The sequence below is a fragment of the Chelonoidis abingdonii genome, chromosome 6 (assembly GCF_003597395.2).
Source record: "Chelonoidis abingdonii isolate Lonesome George chromosome 6, CheloAbing_2.0, whole genome shotgun sequence".
Classification (NCBI taxonomy): Eukaryota; Metazoa; Chordata; order Testudines; family Testudinidae; genus Chelonoidis; species Chelonoidis abingdonii.
The window spans coordinates 34,590,865-34,612,852 of record NC_133774.1 but is presented as its reverse complement, the minus strand read 5'-3'; the positions used below and the strand labels follow the sequence as shown (position 1 = coordinate 34,612,852).

At 40.9% G+C, this 21,988-nt stretch overlaps 1 protein-coding gene across 1 annotated transcript in view; it reads right to left on the bottom strand.

Annotated features, from left to right (window-relative positions):
- The window catches only part of ITGA1 (integrin subunit alpha 1), a 102,341-nt gene that overhangs the window by 11,930 nt on the left and 68,423 nt on the right, over nt 1-21,988 (bottom strand). The window contains exons 10-18 of the mRNA XM_075067479.1: nt 15,980-16,053; nt 14,335-14,479; nt 13,405-13,547; nt 9,697-9,840; nt 6,494-6,748; nt 4,569-4,699; nt 2,807-2,973; nt 2,324-2,460; nt 320-430 (exon numbers count right to left, since the gene is read on the bottom strand). Coding sequence (XP_074923580.1) covers nt 320-430; nt 2,324-2,460; nt 2,807-2,973; nt 4,569-4,699; nt 6,494-6,748; nt 9,697-9,840; nt 13,405-13,547; nt 14,335-14,479; nt 15,980-16,053 — 1,307 coding nt within the window. The remainder of the gene's footprint in view (nt 1-319; nt 431-2,323; nt 2,461-2,806; nt 2,974-4,568; nt 4,700-6,493; nt 6,749-9,696; nt 9,841-13,404; nt 13,548-14,334; nt 14,480-15,979; nt 16,054-21,988) is intronic.

Below are 21,988 nucleotides of genomic sequence, written 5' to 3'. Positions count from 1 at the left end.
ACACATTCCCCAGCTCTAGTTTGTAAATTAGATACAGCTGCCTCCTTTCACTGAGTGTCCTATGTGGGCAGGTCACTCAGCTTTAAAATTCAGTTAGAGCTTCACAACCTGATTCAAATCCCACTGAATTCAAAGTCCCCACCAATGGAGGTTTCATGGAGAATGCATCTCCCAGGCTAGCCCCTCCACCCTCACTGAGCAGCCCTAGTCAATTTATGGACTAAGCCATCCAGCTCTGGGCCTTGCAGGAGCTGTCTGGAGAGGGGTGAATCTCATCTTAAATACTCTAGATATTAGCAATGAACCTTAATTGTCTTACATATTCATACACTGCATTCGGCTGGTCGCTATCGAGAACGGGGCCATTCTCAGGGTCGGAAAAATTGAACTCCAACAAAACCTTTACAGAGTCCTGAAAATCAGGCTTGTCCTAGAAATAAAAGAAATGAAACTGTTATTATGAAATTTTCCCTTAAAACCATTATTGGTATGGAAGCCGCTAACAGAGAATAAATATGGAGAACCCCCCAGGTGCAATATTTTTCAGTCATATTTTCAGCTGAACCACAGTGTAGGAAAAATATCTGAAAAAGGACCAACTTAGTGTAGTTAGCTAATGAGGACAAACCAGCATGTTTCCAAACAAAAACCTCCAAAATACATGTCCCATGGGAATCCAAAAGGTCATCTAGTCCATCCCTTTACCAATGCATGATCATTCAAGATCTTAAAAGTGTCAACATTTATAGTTACTTTTATTCTTCTTAATGAACCAAAGGCAGCCCTGGAATAGGCAGGTATGAGGCCCACTGATATGAATGGAGTGCTCTTTTGTGCCAGGGATGAATTTGTGCCCATTATTCTTACACATATTGCACATTCAAGCAAATCTATGTGTTATGCATCAAATACTAGTAGGGTAATTTTTTCAGCAAGCAACTGTGGAGTTGCTAGGATCTGAGTGTGAAAAATGAGTTAGGCACCTGAGTCCCTATGTTAGGTGCCTAGGTCCCAGTTCTGGGATCACTGTGATACACAAAACTCCCAATGACCTTGTAGGCATCTAAACTTACCCACTACCTGAGTTTTTGCTGTAAAAGCTCCCAAGACACCTGTGTTTCTGAGCATGTGCACTGCTGCCTCCCTGTGAGCGTCCAGATACCTATCTCCCACCTACGACCAGGAGAAGAAAGGTGTTTGGCCCCCTAACTCGCCCAAGAGGCCTGATGCAGTAGACGTGCTCACAGGCTGCCTAATGGATTGGGCTCCCATAGGTGAGCTTACACAAAGCTTGAGGGGTGGAGAGGAGGAGGAGCTGCCACCTCTCAAAAGAGTGCTCTAACCATTAGGCTTTGGGATATTCTGGTATAGGGAGCTTCTCTGTCTCTTCTGTTGAAGATGTTGCACTGTGGATAAATAATGAAAGTATCATTGAAGTAGGGGGACTGGATGCTGTGTCTCCCACATCCTGGGTGAGCACTCCAAGCATCAGGCTACAGAGTCATTTTCATGCTTGTGCTCTCATTCTTTCCCGAGTAAAGAGTCAGTTGGGCCAGTCACTGGACTCAGTGTCACAATGCCTAAATCCTTTTGAGCAGTGAGCGCTAGATGTTTTAAGAATAGGTATCAAATAGTGTAAATCCCTAATGATTCTATAAAACCAATGATCATAATGGACCTTTCAAACTAACTGCTTTACATTTCTTTTTTTATAGTAAAGAGGTCTAGCTCTGGTCATCTCACACATACTCTGTCCCAACCCTAATTATGGAGATTTAGAGTTACATGTGCAAATTACACTTTCATCTCACATCTTCCAGCTGACTCTTTTGCCCACATCTAAGTCATCCACCATCCTTTACATGGCTGATGAATTCAGCCCAGTTGTGTTATTCAGCTTTTAAATATAAATACCAAAGAAATAAAAATTGAGCTAGGAAAATTTAATATATAGTCAAAGAAACATTAAAACACCTCTACCCCGATATAACGCGACCTGATATAACATGAATTCGGATATAACACGGTAAAGCAGTGCTCCGGGGGGTTGGGGGGAAGGGCTGCGCACTCCGGAGGATCAAAGCAAGTTCGATATAACATGGTTTCACGTGGTAAGGGTTGATTGGCTCCCGGTGACAGCATTATATTGGGGTAGAGGTGTACTATGAAAATGGATTAACAATGTGTATACTGGCTATTGACAATGATTGTGACTGTAAGGAGCCTTTTTAATCTATCTTAGCATTAATGCACTAAAAATGCACTTAGAGATAACTGTTGTGTAACAATGAGAAAATATAGCCACTTTATATGATTTACTTGCCAACACGTAGAAGTTATGTTTAATACATTCTGACCCTTTGACAGTGATATTTTTTTGTATCTTCCTTTCTTGACTTTCCATGAACAAGCTTCGAGGTATCTGTCTTTGTGAATCAAGTGTAGCCCAATACTGTATACCTGCAAAGATAATTGAAATAATACAACCTATGTGGATAGGATTATAAGCAATAGACATCTCCCTGCTCTTCTCTCCAAGTTTATTTTTGTTTTTTGTTTTTTTTAAACAGTAACAACATTTTAACCATTTAAATTTTGTTATAAATTCTGAATACCAAACTTAAAAAATAATCATTTCATAGTTGCATGCTGTTTTTTTGGGGGGGGAGGAGGGAACCCAAACCAACCTACCAAAACCAAAAAACAAATCAAAACAACAAACAACCCAAGACAAACCCATCAAACCCAAATGGAAATAGAGCAGGTTTTCATGCAAAGATTCAATGACTTGGTGCTGTCTACTTACTGGTTTCATTTATTGTATCTTCTTTAGACTTTAGTCTGACTTCAAAACAAATTGTGGCATTTATGCATACTGTTTCTTTTTTATCCATATTACAGTTTTTCTTTTGGATATTGATTTTGTTGGGTGTGAAATTCATGGAAACATTTACTTCAGCTACATCACGAGACCTTAAGAAAACACCAATGGGAAAGAAGACCCTTAAATAATAATGTAAATCTTTTAGCTTTTTAAAAACAAAGTTGTCAAACTATGCAATACTGTACATTACTGAACATACATATAGCGATACAGGCAGATAATAACATATGCTTTACATACTATAAAGGTATACTATATAATGGGAAAGAAGCAGTAACTGGAATATTCTTCAGACCTTCCATAGACATGCACAAAGGATAAGATTTTCAGAAGCAGCTAAGTGACTTAGAAGCCTAAGTCCCATTTTCTAAAGAGATTGTTAGGTACTTAGGAGCCTAAATCTCATTGTAAGTGAAAGGGAAATGGGACTTAGGCTGCGAAGTCATTTTGGTGCTTTTGAAAATTTTATCCAAAATGGTTTTTACTTCTTACTTTTCTGATGTTTGCAAAATATGTAAAAGCCAGCAAATTAAAACCACACTGAGGCAACATAAAATATAGTAACAGCAAAAAATAAAAGTAGTTCTAAGTCCAACATTCTGGTTGGTAAAGTCTTGGGAGAAGGATTATTTGTTATAATGATTTCTGTCCTCTGTTTTTACAAGACAACACTGATTTGTCTACGGAAACTTTCATTGACTTCAAGGGTTAAATACAGCCCAGTATAAACAGGCACAACATTCATTGGCTTCAGAAGTTGTATCTGCTTTCACTATTATGACTTAACATATCTAATGTTGTAGTACCTAGATGCCTCAGCCAGGTCAGGCCTCCGTTGTATCAGGCATATATAGTAAATGACTGTCCCCATGCTGCCAAGTCTTAAGATTTTGTCATGAGTCTTGTGATATTTGGTGTTTCGCTTAAAGCCCCACTCCTGGAGATCATTGATTAGGTAAGAATCTTAGCTGTCATTTAAAAGAAAAAGTAAGTTTCTAGTCCTTTTCTAGTCCTAGAAAAGCTTGAAAATGTAACCCAAGGGACCTTAATGGTTAAAAACCCAAAATGTAAATAAGACGACCCCAGACTTACCTTTTTAAAATTTTCTTATGATTGTTAAGAAAATCTGATGATTTTTGGAGCCTGACTCATGATTTTGAACTTTTGGGGTTAACATTGAGTCCCTGCTCCAAAAAGAGACAGTATAAGGCCCCTGATCCTGCAAAGACTTATACACATGTTCAACTTTACCCACTGAGAGTCAAACACGGTGTGGAGGAGATGGGGTAGAGGTGCGAATTCCTTCTAAAGACTCTATCCAGGGAACAAGGAATGTTGTTAAAATGAAAACCTGATTTAATGCTTTGCATTTCAAATGCTTTAATTGCTTTTCCTTATTTTTCTGTAACTTTAATAAGTGGTTTGTTTGCCATTGCACGTACTAAGTAGGCTGAGGTCTCTGTATACCAAACCCTGAACCTTGTTTAACTCTGTTTAATGTTGGAAAGTTTCAGGTCAGATTCATGCCTATGACTCTTTAGACCCTTTTTTCCATCTAAATTAATAAAACGCTAATAAGGAAAACAGTCAACATGAAAACTTTAGTCTACCAGCAGAGAACAGCCAACAATCTACAGGTGATTTAGGCTTTTCCTCTTTAAACAAATGCTTTTAATATACATACCAGAAGAGGGCAGCACCTCCAAGTCCTCCAATGGTGACATCCGTTAGACCATCACCATTTAAATCCATTTCTCCATGTATAGACTGACCAAAAAATTTCACTTTTTCCCCATCTCCACCTGATGGAATACGCTGTGAAAAAGAATTAATAGCTTTATTTAGTATAAAACAACTCATATAAATAAATTAAGGATGCATGAGTTGGGTGTGAATAGGCTTTTTAGAATTTTAACACTGGATTTTCTTTATAGACCAGGGGTGGCCAAACTGTGGCTTGTGAGTCACATGTGGCTCTATTACCGTTAAAGTGCAGCTCACAGAGCCCCCCATGCATCTCCCCATTCTCCACCTACCAGACTGGGGGGAACAAGGGGGAGAGCACAGGACCTCTGTCTTACAGTGGGATGGTGGGGTAGGGGCTTCTGGCCAGTAGGGAACGGCTTCTCAAGGCTTCAGCTCTGCAGGGTACACCTGCCAGGGCTCAGGGCTTCAAGAGGAGCAGGGCTGAAGCCCCGGCAGGCACCTCCCGCGAGGCTGAAGTCCTGAGCCCCGGCAGCTGCACCCTGGCTCTTGAACTTCTGAAGATTGTCTTATGTGACTCAGAGGGTCAGTAAGTTTGGCTGCCCTGTTATAGACCTTCTAAAAGAGTTACCATAGTGATGTGCGCTACATACAATACCCAGCTACATCACTGGATCCTTTAGGAATTGTTAAGTGTCTCCTTTATCTATCCATACAGAGCATATTTAGAAGGTTTCTAATGAAAACACAATAGAAGACATGATAAAAAAAGTGTTTTATAACAATAGCTCATAATAGTCATATTTAGTAACATCAGAATGAGTTTAACAGTACTTAGCATTCTTAAAAGGAAGCCATCGAGGTTGCTGAAGTCACAATTTGACCCTACTGAAGTTGGTGAAAAAACTCCCATTGACTTCATTGGGGCCTATCAAACTCTGACTGAAGTCAATAATTACAGTTACAGTTGGACTGAGTGCTATAGTAAAGAAAGTAAGGATTTAATCCAAAGTAAGCTGAAAGACTTCCACTCATTTCAATAGGAGTTGGATTAAGCTCTAAAAGAGCAGGGCCACCAGAGGGGGGTGGGGGAAGTGGGGCAATTTGCCCCAGGCCCCACAGGGGCCCTCATAAGAATATAGTATTCTATAGTATTGCAACTTTTTTTTATGGAAGGGGCCCCCAAAATTGCTTTGCCCTAGACCCCCTCAATCCTCTGGGCAGCCCTGTAAAGGAATAATGACTCCACCCTAATGAAAGGATGTCTGTTAAGACACACTGTTCTTATAACTGTGCTAATCTATACGTTTGACTCTGTAACAGTCCTCACTTGGGGAGCGTAGCCTAGTGGTCATGGCTGCAACTTCTGACTGCCAAGGGGATTGCAGGGACGAGAGCCCAGGCTCTTCCACTCCACCAGGCTCCAACCCAGGACCATTTGGTCTACCAGTAATCTGAAATCCCAGGTTGCTTAAAGCTGTCCTCCCTGGGCTTCCTCCTCTCATCCACCCCCCTGGGATCAGCTTAGTCCAAGGCTTTCCCCTGGTGGAGAAACCCAAATCACAATAAGTAAGAGGGGGTTACCAATGTCTGAAGTCCACAGGATACTTCCTTCACTGGTTGTCTCCGGGGTGAGTCCTCCCTTCGCACAGAGAGGACCCCTTTGGGCAGCTGTGTCAGAGTCTTAGACTTCCCTCTGCTCTGCTGGAGCTGTGGGCTGCAGATCTGCCACCCAGCTCACCTCCAGATCTGTCACCTAAATGAGCTAATTCCCTGCCTTTTAATTCCTCCAGCAGATGGAGCATTTGCTGCAGGTGTGGCAGAGTGGGGCTGGCTGAGCCCCAAATAATCCCTTAACCCTTGTAGCCCAGTGTGGGGTTTGTACACTCTATCATAGACTCCTACCTGGGCATATTCTTTCCTTATACTACTGCCAGTGCCATGATATATGTACACAGCTCCTCGGTGATCATCCTCAAAAGGAGCTCCTATTACAATGTCATTAAACCCATCAAGGTTGAGGTCCTTTACTGGAGCAATTGCAGTCCCAAAGCGTGCACCACAAGGTTCATTCTTGTGATTTTTGCAGGAGCTGTGCTTTAACAATGAACAGCAAGTTTGCTTCATAGGTTCAAGGCTCATCTGATATTCAAATGTTGTCTGTGAAAAGGATAAATGTAATGTTTAGGGACTGCCATTGACTTTACAGCAAAGCAGGCTTTTAAAAGCAGGTGGACTCAAGACAGATATATTACACAAAGTTAAATTGCTTAACAGAAACCATGTGGTGTTAAAATATTATTCTATATATGGTGAAAAGCTGTGGTTCTTAAACTCTGGCTCCCATGCTGACTTTAAGCAGGAAAGGAAAGACATGCAGTGTATTTGTCTGTCTGTGACAGCTGTCTGAAGTAATGGACCATAGGAAGGCACAGCATCCTAATAGTGTCTGTATGGTACTTTAACTAAACCACTTAACCCCTTATGGTGTTGCAAGTATTCTCTCCAAAAGAAGTTCCCTGAACCGGAAAGATACAGCAAGGTTTATTCTGGATCACAAATTCAGTTGTCCTGAATATTGTAATTCCAGTCTTGGTAAGTATGGGTTGTTTACTAGCCCTGAAATAGTAGCCCCATGCATGTAAGATTGGATTCTATTGGTCATTAGGGTCCATTGGGGCTGTTCCAGGTTCTAGATGTCCTCAAGCCTCCCTCCCCCGCACCACACACACATCTGAGGGCATAAAGGGCAGAGCATGCCCAACCATCCCTCAGTTCGTTTGTCAATACAGAATGCCAGAGGAGTAGGTCTCTATAGCAGCAGGGAATGAGGGAAGGTTGTGGAATCCATGTGGACGACATATCTCAAAGAGTCAAAGTTACTTGAAGGGATGTAACCATGCTTTCTTCTTCAAAGGATTATTCATATGGATTCCACTTGTGATGGCCATCAAGCAGTTTGCTGTTTGTGTAGAGGTGGAGACTAGGAATCCTGCAGGATAGTCCTACCAAAGCAGGTATCTGATTTGGAAGCCTGTCTCAAAGAATACCTGTTAATGTGTGGACTGAACTCCATGTTGCCAGCCTTATAAATTTTACAAATAGGGAAATTCTTCAGTCAGATAGCAGAGGCTGCGTGACCTCTAATGGAATAAGCTGTAATGTGGCTAGGTGGAGCTAACCTAAATAACTGTAACATACTCTTATACTTAGAGACCCATACTGATACTTTCTATGATGATATTGTGAGATCCTTAACCCTAAAAGCAAAGGTCACAAACAGCCTATGCGTGTTCCTGAATGATTTTGTCTTGACATTGCCCTTATTACATCAAGTATAACTTCCCCTAGGGTGAGTTAACCTCATGGAAGAAAACTCGGAGATTAATAAATTGGTTCATATGGAATTCTGAAACAACTCCAGGCAGGAAGCTGTGCCTGAGAATAAAGCAGTCCTTATGAAACACTGTATAGAAGAACCAACCTATGGACCTGAGTCGTCCCTATCCTTCAAACTGATGTAATAACTACTAAAAAAACAGTCTTCATAGATAGGTGGTACAGAGAACAGGTTGCTAAGGGCTCAAAGGGGGGAAGCCATCAATCTTATTAATACTATGCTGAGGTCCCAAGTGGGATGGAGCTCCTGAACTGTAGAAAAAACATGAAAGAGGCCTGTAAGGAATCTGGTCATTGCAGAGTAAGAAAACACAGTGTGGCCCTGGATAGGAAGGTGATGCATAGATATTGTTGTTGGATGGATCCCTCTGAAACTAATAGAAAGTCAATTGTTTCAGGGCCAGGAAATAGTCCAATATTGCTGACATGGGCATTGTTGGGGATGAGAAGCCCAAATAAGACTTCTTCCACTTATCTTTATAAAAGTCAGTCTAGTTCAGGCTTTCCTGCTTTGGAGCAGAATGTTCTGAACTTCCACCGAACACTTTCTTTCAGTGGATGTTGGATAGCCAGTTTCCAGGCTGTCAGGTGTAACAATACTGGATCTGGATGTAGGATCTGATTGTTGTGCTGTATTACTACGTCCAGCAAAGCAGGCAATGTAATCAATAAGAAAAGATATGAATTTAAAGTGGATTAGCTAAACTGGATTAAACCCCTGTGTGGACACTTTGATTCAGAATTAAAACAGCCTGAATTTGATTTAGCTTAAGCTAAAGGCCATTTAACTTCTGATTCAGAGTGTTCACAAAGGGGCTTAATGTGGTTTAACTAATAAACTCCTTCAACCATTAATTTAGATTAATTTCCCTGAGTGTCCCCATGTGGACAAGCCCAGAGCCAAGCAGGAAGTATGTGGCAGAGCAAGGAACTGAACCCATTCTCCCCCGACCCAGGCTAGCACTCTAATCATCCTTCCTCTTTAAGCAGGAAGACCCAAGTTCCATCCACACTGCAGTTGTAACTAACTCAGGAAACCCAGGTACAGCAAGGTTTCTTCCTAATATATTGACAACCTGGTTGAAAATTGAAGTATGAATGAGGCTGAACTCAGTTTTCACCCAGCTCTACTGACGATGCCTTTCTTAGCCATATAAAATACTACGTTAGATTCCCTGGAACCACTCTGTATTGTGTGCTGGTAATTTAATTAGATTTGTCATTAAAAAAATATTTTTCTTCCTCCTCTTTTTGTAGGCCACTTCCCTCACCTCCTGTCATTTGAGTATCCTCAAGTCAAGGTTTTAATCAAATTATTTGTTCAAATAAGGCAGGGGTAGGAAACCGATGGCACGTGTGCCGAAGGTGGCACACGAGTTGATTTTCAGTGGCACTCACACTGCCCAGGTCCTGGCCACCGGTCCGGGGGGCTCTGCATTTTATTTTAATTTTAAATGAAGCTTCTTAAACATTTTGAAACCTTATTTACTTTACATACAACAATAGTTTAGTTATATATTATAGACTTATAGAAAGAGACCTTCCAAAAACATTAAAGTGTGTTACTGGCACGCGAAACCTTAAATTAGAGTGAATAAATGAAGACTCAGCACACCACTTCTGAAAGGTTGCCGGCCCCTGAAATAAGGGATCCAAGGAAACTAATGAGCATATCCCTTTTCCTCAGCAAATAACTGAATCGCTGTTACCTTGTTCAAAGAATACAAATACACTTTTCCTTGTTCCTCTTTTTCTGTTCCCATGTACATAGGAGCTCCAACTAGCAGAATGTCTGTAAATGAGTCTTTATTGATGTCAACTGTAGTAATAACACTCCCAAAGTATGACCCAATCTGGAATAAAAACATATGATATATTTATTATAGATGAGACTGATAGCACTGCCTAATATTATGGAGGCTCAACATTTCCCATGATAAGACCCTGTTTTCAGTTGCATATATCTTTGTGGGACATTAACCATTTGGGCTGAAATTTTTTACAAGTGAGGTTTCTGCCTTAAGCTGCATTTTATGGAAAATTTCAGCCAAAATGGTTCACCAATTTCTGAGAATCCAACTAGAGAAAAATGGTTTTTTGCCCTTTAGAAAAAATGTGGGGACCTTTAGCTTGAACTGCTCTAGCACCCCCCTTGCTTTAGGACAGGGAACTGAAATTTGATAGAGAGTGGCCTTTCTGTCAGAGATGTGCCTTTTGCTCTTCCTGTGAAAATCTGCCCAAATGTGGACAAGTTATAAGCCTTTGAAAAATATCTGTTTTTAGTTATAATAGAGAATTAGTTTAGTGCTCCACCTCCATAACTTCTGCGTGTGACCAGACTATTCATACACCATCCCCACAAATAAAATGAGCATGCTGAAGCCCAGGGATATGGGGAGCAAAGCTAGACATTCCCTATAATTGCTGCTTCTGCCGCTGTGGAATGGGGTGTTCTGGAAGTGACAGTGAGGAGTCTATCTCTCTGGTGCTTTCAGTGACCCTCTCTGCTGGTACCCAGACAACATGGAAGAGGAAGTTTTCTGACACAAATCCAGACGGCACAAAAGCCAGACTCGGGGGAAAGGAAAGGAGCAGCTTAGAACAAGGAGCATCATGAGGCAGAAGAGAAAAAACTATGACTGGGAGCTGGGGGAGAGTCTAGTATTTGTTGGGTAAGGAGAGGAGGCCTGGGAGCTGGTGTTGGGGGAGCTGGAGGGGAGGCTGGCACTGCTTGGACAAGGAGACAGGGAGACAGTGAGGAAAACTCTGTATGTGTGTGGGGGGATGGGGAGTGGCACTGGGATCCAGTTGGGACAGGTCAGATGTGGAGCTCGAAAGAGAGGGGAGCGTGGTGCTGGATTGACAAAGAGACTGGGAATAGCATGAGAAGCCTGAGGAGTGGAGACTGGGAAGGCAAGGAGAATGGGATGGGATGAGGAACTAGGGGTGGGGGAAGAGTAAAGACTGGGACAGGTGCAGATGGGTGGTGAGTCTCATCCCTCTGCTGTCAGGAAGTATCTACGACACCCATTGGCAGTGAATGTTCTCATCCCCCTCTCGGGCTGCTCTGCATAGAGGATGACAACCTGCTATTCCTATCCTTCGTTAGTCAAGAGGCTGAAATCTGTACAGTGGATCTAAAGGTTCCAAATCAGCTGATGAACCATGTGGATGTCAATATGATGCCATATGATGGAATTTCTGATTTTTTTTTTAAAACCTAGGAAATCCTCTCTCTCCCCCCCACCCAAAAAAAACCTGATTAAAGGTTATTAATAAGATTGCAATGCCAAGCACTTAGAATTTAGGAAATGTCAGAATTAGGGTTGTCTGTGCACCCTTAATTTGGCCCCCTTGTGGATTTGTATTTTAATATAGTCTTTAATTACATGACCACATACTAGTTTTTCCAGAGGACTCCTGCCCCATTCAGTGCACCAGATGGATCTGCTCTAAGGAAAGATCAGGGTTGAGTAGTGACCCCTCTCTTATTTGCGGCAGAAGTTGGAAGATGTATAGTGAATGAGGCCGGGGATTACAGGATGAGAAAGGAGTGTCTCATGGTTAAGTGTAAGATTTCGCGGTATTTTTAGTAAAAGTCATGGACAGTTCATGGGCAATAAACAACAATTCTCGGCCCATGACTTGTTCATGATTTGTACTATAAATACCCCTGATGAAATCCTAGGTGTTCTGGGGGGGTTCCAGGGCGTTGCTGCTGCTCTGGGGGGAGGAGGTGCTCTGGGGTGCTACTGTTGCTCTGGAGCAGCGGGAGTGTGTGCTCGAGGCACCGCTGGTGCTCTAGGGCATGGGCGGGTGACCTGAGCACAGCTGCTGCTTGGGGGTGGGGTGGCCTGGGAACTGCAGCTGCTCTGGGAGGTCTGAGGCATCGCAGACTACTCAAGCAGCAGCCGGAGTGGCTGGCCCCAAGGCTGCCCAAGCAGTGGCCGTTGTGGCTGGCTCTGGGGCCACCTGAGCAGCTGGCCCTGGGGCTGCTCCAGCAGCAATCAGGGTGGCTGGTCTCAGGCCGCCCGAGCACTGTCTGGTGTGGCTAGCCCTGGGACTGCCCCAGATGCTCGGGTGGCCGTGGGGTCAGCAGCACCGGCCGCTGCAGAAGTCACGGAGGTTGCAGAAAATCATGGAATCTGTGACTTCCATGACCTTGGTGACAGACTTGCAGCCTTACACCTGATTAAAGCAGTTGAATGAGGTCCTGGAAAATTGGGGTTTCAGTAACGTACAATAAATAAGATATGAGGCCACACACTGAATGAGAAGAAAACAAAATATTGAATAGCTGTTCATAAAATGAGCAACATCCATCTTGTGCACTGAATGAGGTAGTGTTTCTGTGGAGAAAAAAATGTATGCAATCATGTAATTAAAGACGATATCATAATGCATATGCATGTAGAGCCTGAATTAAGGCTGCACAGATAACCTTAATTTGGATAAGCAGCAAAGAGTCCTGTGGCACCTTATAGATTAACAGACGTATTGAAGCATGAGCTTTCGTGGCTGAATACCCACTTCATTGGATGCAACCCATGAAAGCTCATGCTCCAATACATCTGTTAGTCTATAAGGTAACACACGACTCTTTGCTGCTTTTACAGATCCAGACTAACACGGCTACCCCTCTGATACTTAATTTGGATAGCTCTTAAATTTTCAGTGTGTAACTTTGCAACTTAAATGTTTTTTTAATGTAGGGTGTTTCTGTGTTTATCTCTGTGTGTGTGTGTGCACGTCTAAAAGAAGATTGCATGACAGACCTGAAATTGTGTATCAAAAATACACTTAGACTCTAGCTTTCTACTAAACTAATGTATTACAAATTTAATTATAATAGAAGTTCATTGTGATTACACGGTATGAAATTGGATGAGTGTTAAAAAGGTCTCTCTTGCCTTCAATATACAACTATCACAATTCTCAGCCACATCCGAGCTGTTCTCAGGCATACTTGACAACGGCAGCAGTGAAGCTGGTTGTGATTCCCTGGTCCCTGGCTGCCCAGTCCTGGTAGCAGTTAAAGCAGCAGGGGGCCTACTTTAACTTTCACCAGTAGTACAAGGTGCTGCAGAATTTGTAGTAGTGGGGAGATTTAGCTCAATCACACCCCTGTTCTGCCCTGTCATACCTACTCCTCCCCAGGGCTAGGAGTAGCAGCTGGTGTAGGAGGTGGCTGAGATTCCCTGTACACGGGGAAATCTCCTGGGGAAATATCTGGTTGGTTTAAGTCTATTTTGCATTCCTTAGCAGATAGGAGAATCCTGTGAGCATGTTAACATCTTATACTTCATCAATTTACCTAAGATGCTTTTCTGATCCATAGTTTTCATTCAAATTACATTGTGAATAGATTTTTTTTTACTATATTCCACCTACATTTGAACTGTGAAATACATACTTACTTGGTCTCCATTTAACCGCTGTAGTATTTTTACATCTCCTCCTACTATTTTGTAAATGATAACTTGGCCTGTGTGATTATAACGAGGTTGCCCAGCAATGTATAACACATCTCCAGGTGTCGATGCAGAATTTACAGTGTATCCTAGGAGAAGTAAAATAATTCAAGGTGTAACATTTACAGACTGCATCAGTGATAATTTCTGTGATTCAAAATCAAAATCTTAAGGTCCAATACTGCAAAAACACATACAAGTGTAACTTTGTTTCTTCTGGGGTGTGCTGTTCTGTCCCATCTAGTGGCACCAAGACCACTTAGAGAGAGTTAAATGAGTCTGCTCTACAGCCTTAGCTAACAGACAGTTGGCTTTTAGCTCATGCTGTAGAGGCTCATGCACTAAGCTCCAGAGCTTCCCCATTCAGTCCTGCCCGCCGATGATTGGGGTCTGTCAGCATTATATCTACACTGCAGTTGAAAGTGAGCCTCCTAGCCCAGGTAGATGGACTCGTGTTACTTTGGCTCATCTCCCCTGCGTCTGAACTCAAGTGGTTAGCCTGAGCCTCTGCTGGCACTGCAATGTCCACACTGCTGTTGTTAGCATGTTAGTTTGAGCCAAACTAGCATGAGTCAATCTGCTCGGGCTGGGAACCTTGCTCTTAACTGCAGTCTAGACTGACTCAAAGGGCTTGGATGTTTCCTGGTCTACACTGACTGCAGAGTTATGGTCATATTGTGTTCTCTAACTCAAGTGGTCATACTCAGATTCTAATATGATAAAATATTGTATCGTAGACATGCCCCTGGAGGCCAAATCTTCCTGGCCACTTGGAAGCCAGGACTGTATTTTGTAGGGAATATCTTTTTGGAAGAGTTTTAGGGGGAACACACAGAATTCATAAGTCAAAGGTTTCAGCAGGATCATGTATCTTACCTAGATAAGCTGCAAGAGGTTCATTTCTTTCTGAAGACTTGTCACGAAATGTATCATTTCTTGGCATTAAAACCATGCTGTTTTTTTGCATGACTACCGTCCCATTCCAGTCATATGCTCCAACTGCTCCAAGCATGATCCAGTCCTTGCATACAGAAAAAAAATAAATAAATAAACATTGCTCTTCACAGGAACCATAATCATCATCTCTGGATTTTCTTTCATATTCTTTGATTTTTGTTTCACATATACTTGCAATATTTACCCTTGCATTTCATACATTAGTAGTTCCTCACAATCATAAAGTGAAGTCACTTTTCATCCCATTTTTATTAACAGTTTTGGGCCAAAGGAGTAAAGGCAAAGTAGAATGTATTCCACTGAGGGATGCAGAGCCAGATAGCATACGAAAGACAGCAAAAGTAGCCAGGGCAAAGCCAGCTGGGAAATGTACTCATTTCATGCCATTCCTGGGTAGCTTCTTAGTACAGTGCTTCTGCTGATCTCCAGATGAATTTTAACCTCCTGGGGGTGGGTCTGCTTATCTTTTGTGCCTGCAGGAGTCAGTCTGGCCTTCCAGAAAAAGTAAAGGTGTCCCATTTCCAGTCTGCTGAAATATCAACAAATCCATTCCTGCAATGACGTTCTGATCTTGGCAGTTTGACCCTTTGGCTACTGAAACCATATACAGTACCAAATGGATCTTAAGTCTTCCTTTGGCTGGCAGTCTGGATAATATCTGTGTGCAAGGGCTAATGATCTCTCTGAATCATAATTACTGTGTTATATTTTATATCCCTCAATGTAAAAGTGGAGAGATCATATTTCTGAAACAGAATTTGTGCAAGGTCAAATTAAACAAAGGCTGTTGCTCAGGTTTTCACCAATGCTAAACTCTAACTGCATTCAAACCTGCGGGGGAGGGAAAGCCTTTTCACATGAGCCAGTTTATCTGATGAACTGGCCAGTTCATTCCCTCTCTCTTTGTATTGTTTTCCTTTGCATCTATTTTTTTTCTTAAGGTAGAGGTCCTTCCATCTGTTGGGCCTAGTATTTAATTGACATTTTAATTTTGTACATTGTCTAGATCGTCACAATGGGCAAATTATTATTTTCTAAAATAAATAAAGAGTTAATGATTTCTGGTTATTATCAGTTTTCAGTACCCTGCACTGATGTTCCATTAATATTTACCACTGATAATTTATGTATTTGAAATAGTCAATATATTAAAAATACTATACCTTTAGTAATACAGAACTTATATATTTCAGTATTTTATGGTTAAAACTGTTATTTAATAATATGAAATCCTTCCAAGAGATGGCATAACATCTTTTACTTTTAAAATACAATCACAACAATTTGCATTTATAGAAAACCATTTGTTGATTTCTTGGTGCTATGTGAGCATTAATTAATTTAGATTCACAAAACACTGTGCAGGAAATACTCATTCTTATAAATATTTTTACATCCATTTTACAAATGACTTGAGTTATTGAGAGCTCCAAAATGTGATACAGCAAACCAGTAACAAAACTGTGCACACAATTCAGGAATTCTAATTCCAGATCCATGAATTAAGCAATAAACAGCTGTTTCCCTTTTAAAAATATTTTTTACATCTAAACAGTCCATTTACCTGGGAATAATGAGCACTGAAGCCAGCTTGAGACATTTCCATTTCGAACGAAGCTGCCAGCTGGTCTGTTGTAGCTATCAAACAGGACATTTTAAGTTTTAAACATGTTATGGGTTTCAGTATAAAATAATATAATGAAAACTCTGACCTGATGGGATGAGATGATGCAATTAACTAGATTGTTCACTAAGCACAGTTTACGGTGCATCATTATTTAATGAACATTACAGACTTAACGCCCTGGGTAATTAGTGCTTCTGTTAAGAACAAGAAGCTGTTTCCACTCTAGTGCATTATATCCATTCTAACGTATTATACTATAATTTGTTTTAAAAAAATGTTTGGACTGATCTCAGCCCAATGGTAAATATGTTTGGTATGTCTGATCAAAACTGGTCCAGCTATTTTTCACTTGAGCTAAGTAAACCGTAAAACCTCTCTTTGTGCAACCTTTGTTTTGCTCTCAAATACTCAAAAATGGTAGGAAGCTTTAATGAAAATGTAGCAAAGTTGCCATTCCAGGGCACAACTTGTGGCCGGATATAGTAATGCAGCTACAGTGCCTCATTTTCCCCAGTGCCTTTTTTGGCTTACTCTGGCCAGAGGAGTGTTCTGGCCCTCTGGTCAAACCACTTTATAAATCCAACACCTTCCAGGGCCTCTGAGCCTGTTACCAAAATCCAACAAAAAGATTAAAAGTAGGGCTATCAAGTGATTAAAAAAATTAATTGTGATTAATTGCACTATTAAAAACATTAAGCATGATTAATCATGTAATGAAATCACTAATTGTGATTAATTGCATGATTAATCATGCTGTTAATAACAGAAAACCATTTATTTTTTTCTGGATGTTTTCTACATTTTCTAATATTTTCATTACAACACAGAATACGAGGTGTACAGTGCTCACTTTATATTTATTTTTATTACAAATATTTGCATTGTAAAAAACAAAAAATAGTATTTTTCAATTCACCTTATACAAATACTGCACTGCAGTATCTCTTTATCATGAAAGTTGAACTTACAAATGGAGAATTATGTACAAAAAATAACTGCATTTAAAAATAAAATAATATAAAACTTTAGAGCCTAGAAGGTCCACTCAGTCCTATTTCTTATACAGCCAATTGCTCAGACAAACAAGTTTGTTTATATTTGCCGGAGATAATGTTTCCTGCTTCTTGTTTACAATGTCATCTGAAAGTGAGAATGGGCATTTGTAAAGCACTGTTATAGCCAGTGTCACAAGACATTTACATGCCAGATATGCTAAAGATTTATATGTCCCTTCATGCTTCAACCACCATTCCAGAGGACATGCGTCCATGCTGACGACAGGTTCTGCTAGATAACGATCCAAAGCAGAGCAGACCGACGCATATTCATTTTCATCATCTGTGTCAGATACCACCATCAGAAGGTTGATTTTCCTTTTTGGTGGTTCAGGTTCTGTAGTTTCCCCATCAGAGCGTTGTGCTTTTAAAACTTCTGAAAGCATGCTTCACACTTCGTCTCTCTCAGATTTTGGAAGGCACTTCAGATTCTTAAACCTTGGGTCGAGTGCCATAGCTATCTTTTTAGAAATCTCAGATTGGTACCTTCTTTGCATTTTGTCAAAACTGCAGTGAAAGTGTTCTTAAAATGAACAGTATGTGCTGGGTCATTATCTCAGACTGCTATAACATGAAATATATGGCAGAGAGCGGATAAAACAACAGAAAACATACAATTCTCCCCAAGGAGTTCAGACATAAATTTAATTAATGCATTATTTTTTTAAAGATTGTTGTCAGCATGGAAGCACGTCCTCTGGAATGGGGGCCGAAGCATGAAGAGGCATACAGATGTTTAGCATACCTGGCACGTAAATACCTTGTTATGCTGGCTACAAAAGTGCCATGTGAATGTCTGTTCTCACTTTCAGGTGATATTGTAAATAAGAAGTGGGCAGCATTATTTCTTATAAATATAAACACATTTATTTCTCTTAGCAATTGGCTGAACAAGAAGTAGGACTGAATGGACTTGTAGGCTCTAAAGTTTTACATTGTTTTGTTTTTGAATGCAATTATGTAACAAAAAATCTACATTTTTAAGTTGCACTTTCACGATACAGAGACTGCACTACAGTACTTTCATGAGGTGAACTGAAAAATACTATTTCTTTTGTTTATCATTTTTACAGTGCAAATATTTGTAATAAAAATAATAATATCAAGTGAGCACTGTACACTTGCATTCTGTGTTGAAACAGAAATCAATATATTTGAAAATATAGAAAAACATCCAAAAATATTTAATACATTTCAATTGGTATCCTATTTAACAAAATGGGATTAAAACTGCAATTAATCGCAATTTTTAATTAATTTTTTGAGTTTTAACTTTTTGCGATTAATTGACAGCCCTAATGAAAAGCAACCATTTCTTCAGCCCAGCCAGGCTCAGTCACCTGTTCCTCAGTTTCTACCATTTTCATTACACCTTTTTGCAGGTTCCTGTGTCTCAAAAACCACCACTGTCCAGGGGTTAGTACACTCCTCCCCATGCTAGCAGTTCAGGTAGGCTGCAGCTCATCAGGGTTGCTATCTCCAGGCAGGCTCCTTTCCTTCCACAGGACAGACTGTCTGTACCACTTTCCGCATCAGCCTCTAACTGTTGGGCTTCCCCTTTTTAAACTCTCCTTTCAAGCTTAATGGCCAACTAAGATGTGATAAGGTATGGCTAGTTAAGCCTCAGATTGCCAGTTAACCCCTTCCAGTCAGGGACAGGGTTTAAATGCCCTGTCAGAAAGGAATAATTAATGTTAGAGCCATGTGAACCTTCCACACCAAAACCCTAAACTGGGATAAACACAATGGATTTTGAATCCCAGTCCCTCTAAAAGATTCACTGAACTTCAGGCAAGACTTGGCTGACCTGGCTTCAGACAAGGGCTGGGAGCCTTATTCTTTTCCAACAAGCTACAAGAACACCCCACTCTTTCTTTTAGATGGCTTTGGATAAGGAGCTAATCTGGTGGCCTGGTATGGTGCTACATCTTTTCAAAAGACTTCAGGAGGCAGCCAACCGGCCTCATCTTAATGTTTGGAGGACTGGTGTCAGTCTAGCTCCTGTTACCTGCAATGTTAGGGGACTGGCAAATGCCTTTGCTTCCTCACTCTGAGCAGCACAGCAAATATCCTCAGTGGAATAAATAGTCTGTCCAGCCCCCTTTCATCAATGGCAGGATTAGAAAAGCTCCCTGGCCCAACACTACATTCAACTAATATCTTTACCCTATTCCAAGGGTTGATAACGTCCCAGAGAACAACCCATGGTAACAGAGAAAAAGGGGTTGTAAAACATGAGGTTTGCTTGGCAAGAAGCCTCTTTTTGCCTGTAGTCTGAGAACCTTAACTCCAGGCAAACCTCAAAGAATGTGAAACAAACCCCTTTGCAAGAAACCATCGCCACATGCATATTAGTCACCAAAGGCATCAGAGGAAGTTCAGCCTGTGAAGTTCAATACATAAAACACAGGTGTCCATCACTTGAGCAAAAGGAGTAATTTTTTTTGTCAACAATAAGCTATTAATTGCTGAGGTCAGCCACTAGAGGAAGACAAGATCACGGGCACTCAGTTGATGTATTACACTTGCAGACACAGCCCTGTAGATTGCACAAGACCTAAATATTGTACTAAGTCTGAAAAAAACGGGTAATTTTTAAAAGCAGAAAATTCTAATGTTACATGTTAGCTGATATTTAACATTTACCATGGGCAGCCTTAAACTCCCCATGCTGGCCTCTCTGCAGCCAGTGGGGTAAAGTGGGATCCTCCTGTTCTAGTGTAGATGACTATATTACAGTTACCGCTGTGAATGTAGATTAGAGAATGGTGCCCACTCTAATTTTCCATTTGTTTTTTTAAACTGCAAAACATGCTACAAAAGATGTTTTGTGCAAAAACACTTTGCCAACCTAAAGGTTGGGTAAAACAGAAAACTGCTGTTAAAACCACAGTCCATGCCATGAGACTTAGAGTCATACGAAAAAGATTATGTACAAAAATGCATTTTCTGGCACAGAATTGAATTGTGCAGTGTTTCTTGGCTTTGTTTTTTGCATTCTCTCTGTTTTTTTTCTTTGTCATTTTTTTATAAACAAACAAAACCCGCAAGGAAATACAATGTAAGATTTATGTTAATAGCATGCTGGTTAGACTTAGAATTTAAACACATTAAAGTCAGGCACTTCAAACATTAAGTTTCATGTTGCGCTACAGAAGATAACTCAACCATGCTGAGCACATTTAGCAAACCCTTTCTAGCCAGCACCAAAACCAAGAAGCGGTGTTTGATACAGGGAAGCTACCCAAGGGCAGGGACAAAGTGAATCCTTCCCCTTCCCTAGCAATATTGAGGCCATGGTTGATGCTGCAGCTCTGAGACTGGAATAACTCCAGTTGTATCTTCGGGTCTGTGTGAGGCAATGACTACAGAATCCACAATCCACCTTGTCCAGCGCCCACACAGATTACACTGCACATTGGTACACAGGGGTTCCCAGGAAACTGGGCTCCTTAATGCATATTCTGCTGCCCCTGAGCAACTGCACTGCACTGCTTCTGCTGAGTTTGGGGAACTCCCATGCCAAGGAAGAGGGGGCAGGATTTTGCCCTTAGTATTTTCAAATTCTGGTTTTATCATTAAACATATTTCCTCCAACCCCACAAGTGTCTCAGTCAATGTTACTGTAGAACCTTGGTCCATACCCTCAGCCCCAAGCAGGGCTGGCTCCAGGCACCAGCTTATCAAGCAGGTGCTTGGGGCGGCAACTCCGGAGTGGGGTGGCACTTTCAGGTATTCAGCAGCAATTCAGCAGAGGGTCCCTCACTCCCGCTCGGAGCAAAGGACCTCCCACTGAATTGCCACAGATAGCGATCACGGCTTTTTTTTTTCTTTTTCGGCTGCCTGTGGTGGCAAAACCCCTGGAGCCGGCCCTGGCCCCAAGCCCAGCTTCCCTAAAGGAGCAGCCAAAGCTTCTCTGTGGTGCAGATGGCATAGAGCACAGCCAGCTCCACTCCGCCATTATCCACCCACTCCACAGAGAGGAAAATGCAGCACAACCAGTGCTCTGTCTTACCCTTAGAGGGTATGATGAAGTCCTCAGGGGACTTCGGCAGGTGACGTAACTCAGAACAGGCCTTGGGTTTCAGCCTCTGGCCAGCCCAGAATCAGTGGGTTGGAAAGAATTTTCAGAGCCACCTTCCACCCCATCTCTCTAGCTGCACAAAATATAAGCCCAGCTCAGATGAGGATTGATTCAATTTTTCAATTCCTGACTTCTCTACATTTAAATTATTAACCTTAATTTTTCCTGAACATCATTTTTGCATACAAGAGAAAGTTTACTTTTCCTGTGTCAAACAGGAGCTTATTTTAAAAGTCTTTTTGTATCATTTTGAAAACATTCAATATCTTGATCCAATGTACATGAAATTAGAAAACTGCTGGAGAAAAGGCTACATTTTCTTTGAGGTATGTAACAACATATGATATGTTCTCTTGTGTTTAGATAAACCTTAGCCTTTTGAAGGCCACTATTTCACCTTCCTCAAATAAACAAAGTTTAAAAGTGAGAAAATTAGAAGTCTTCAAAAGCCAAGAAAGGAAAACAAGAAAATATAACACTTAATTGAAAGAACCTGTCTAATATTTTAAAACAATCCAGTTAAAAATATTGGTACTTTATCCAGCTAAATGCTTTAATAACAACAAGCTGTCTAAATGTGTCTAAATAGTGGGAATTCTAATTTAAATGTTTTTATAAATTATTTCTTGTAGTTATATTATTTCTTGACATTAAAGTTAATATCTTTTGGTCTAGCCATAAATAATACCATTCCAATTATTTGGAAAGTTGAGATATTAAAATGTGAAGTATATACAGATGTCTTCCCTGCTCTGCATGGCAATGTAATCCTTTTGAAAAGTGGCTATAATTGAACATGAATAAACA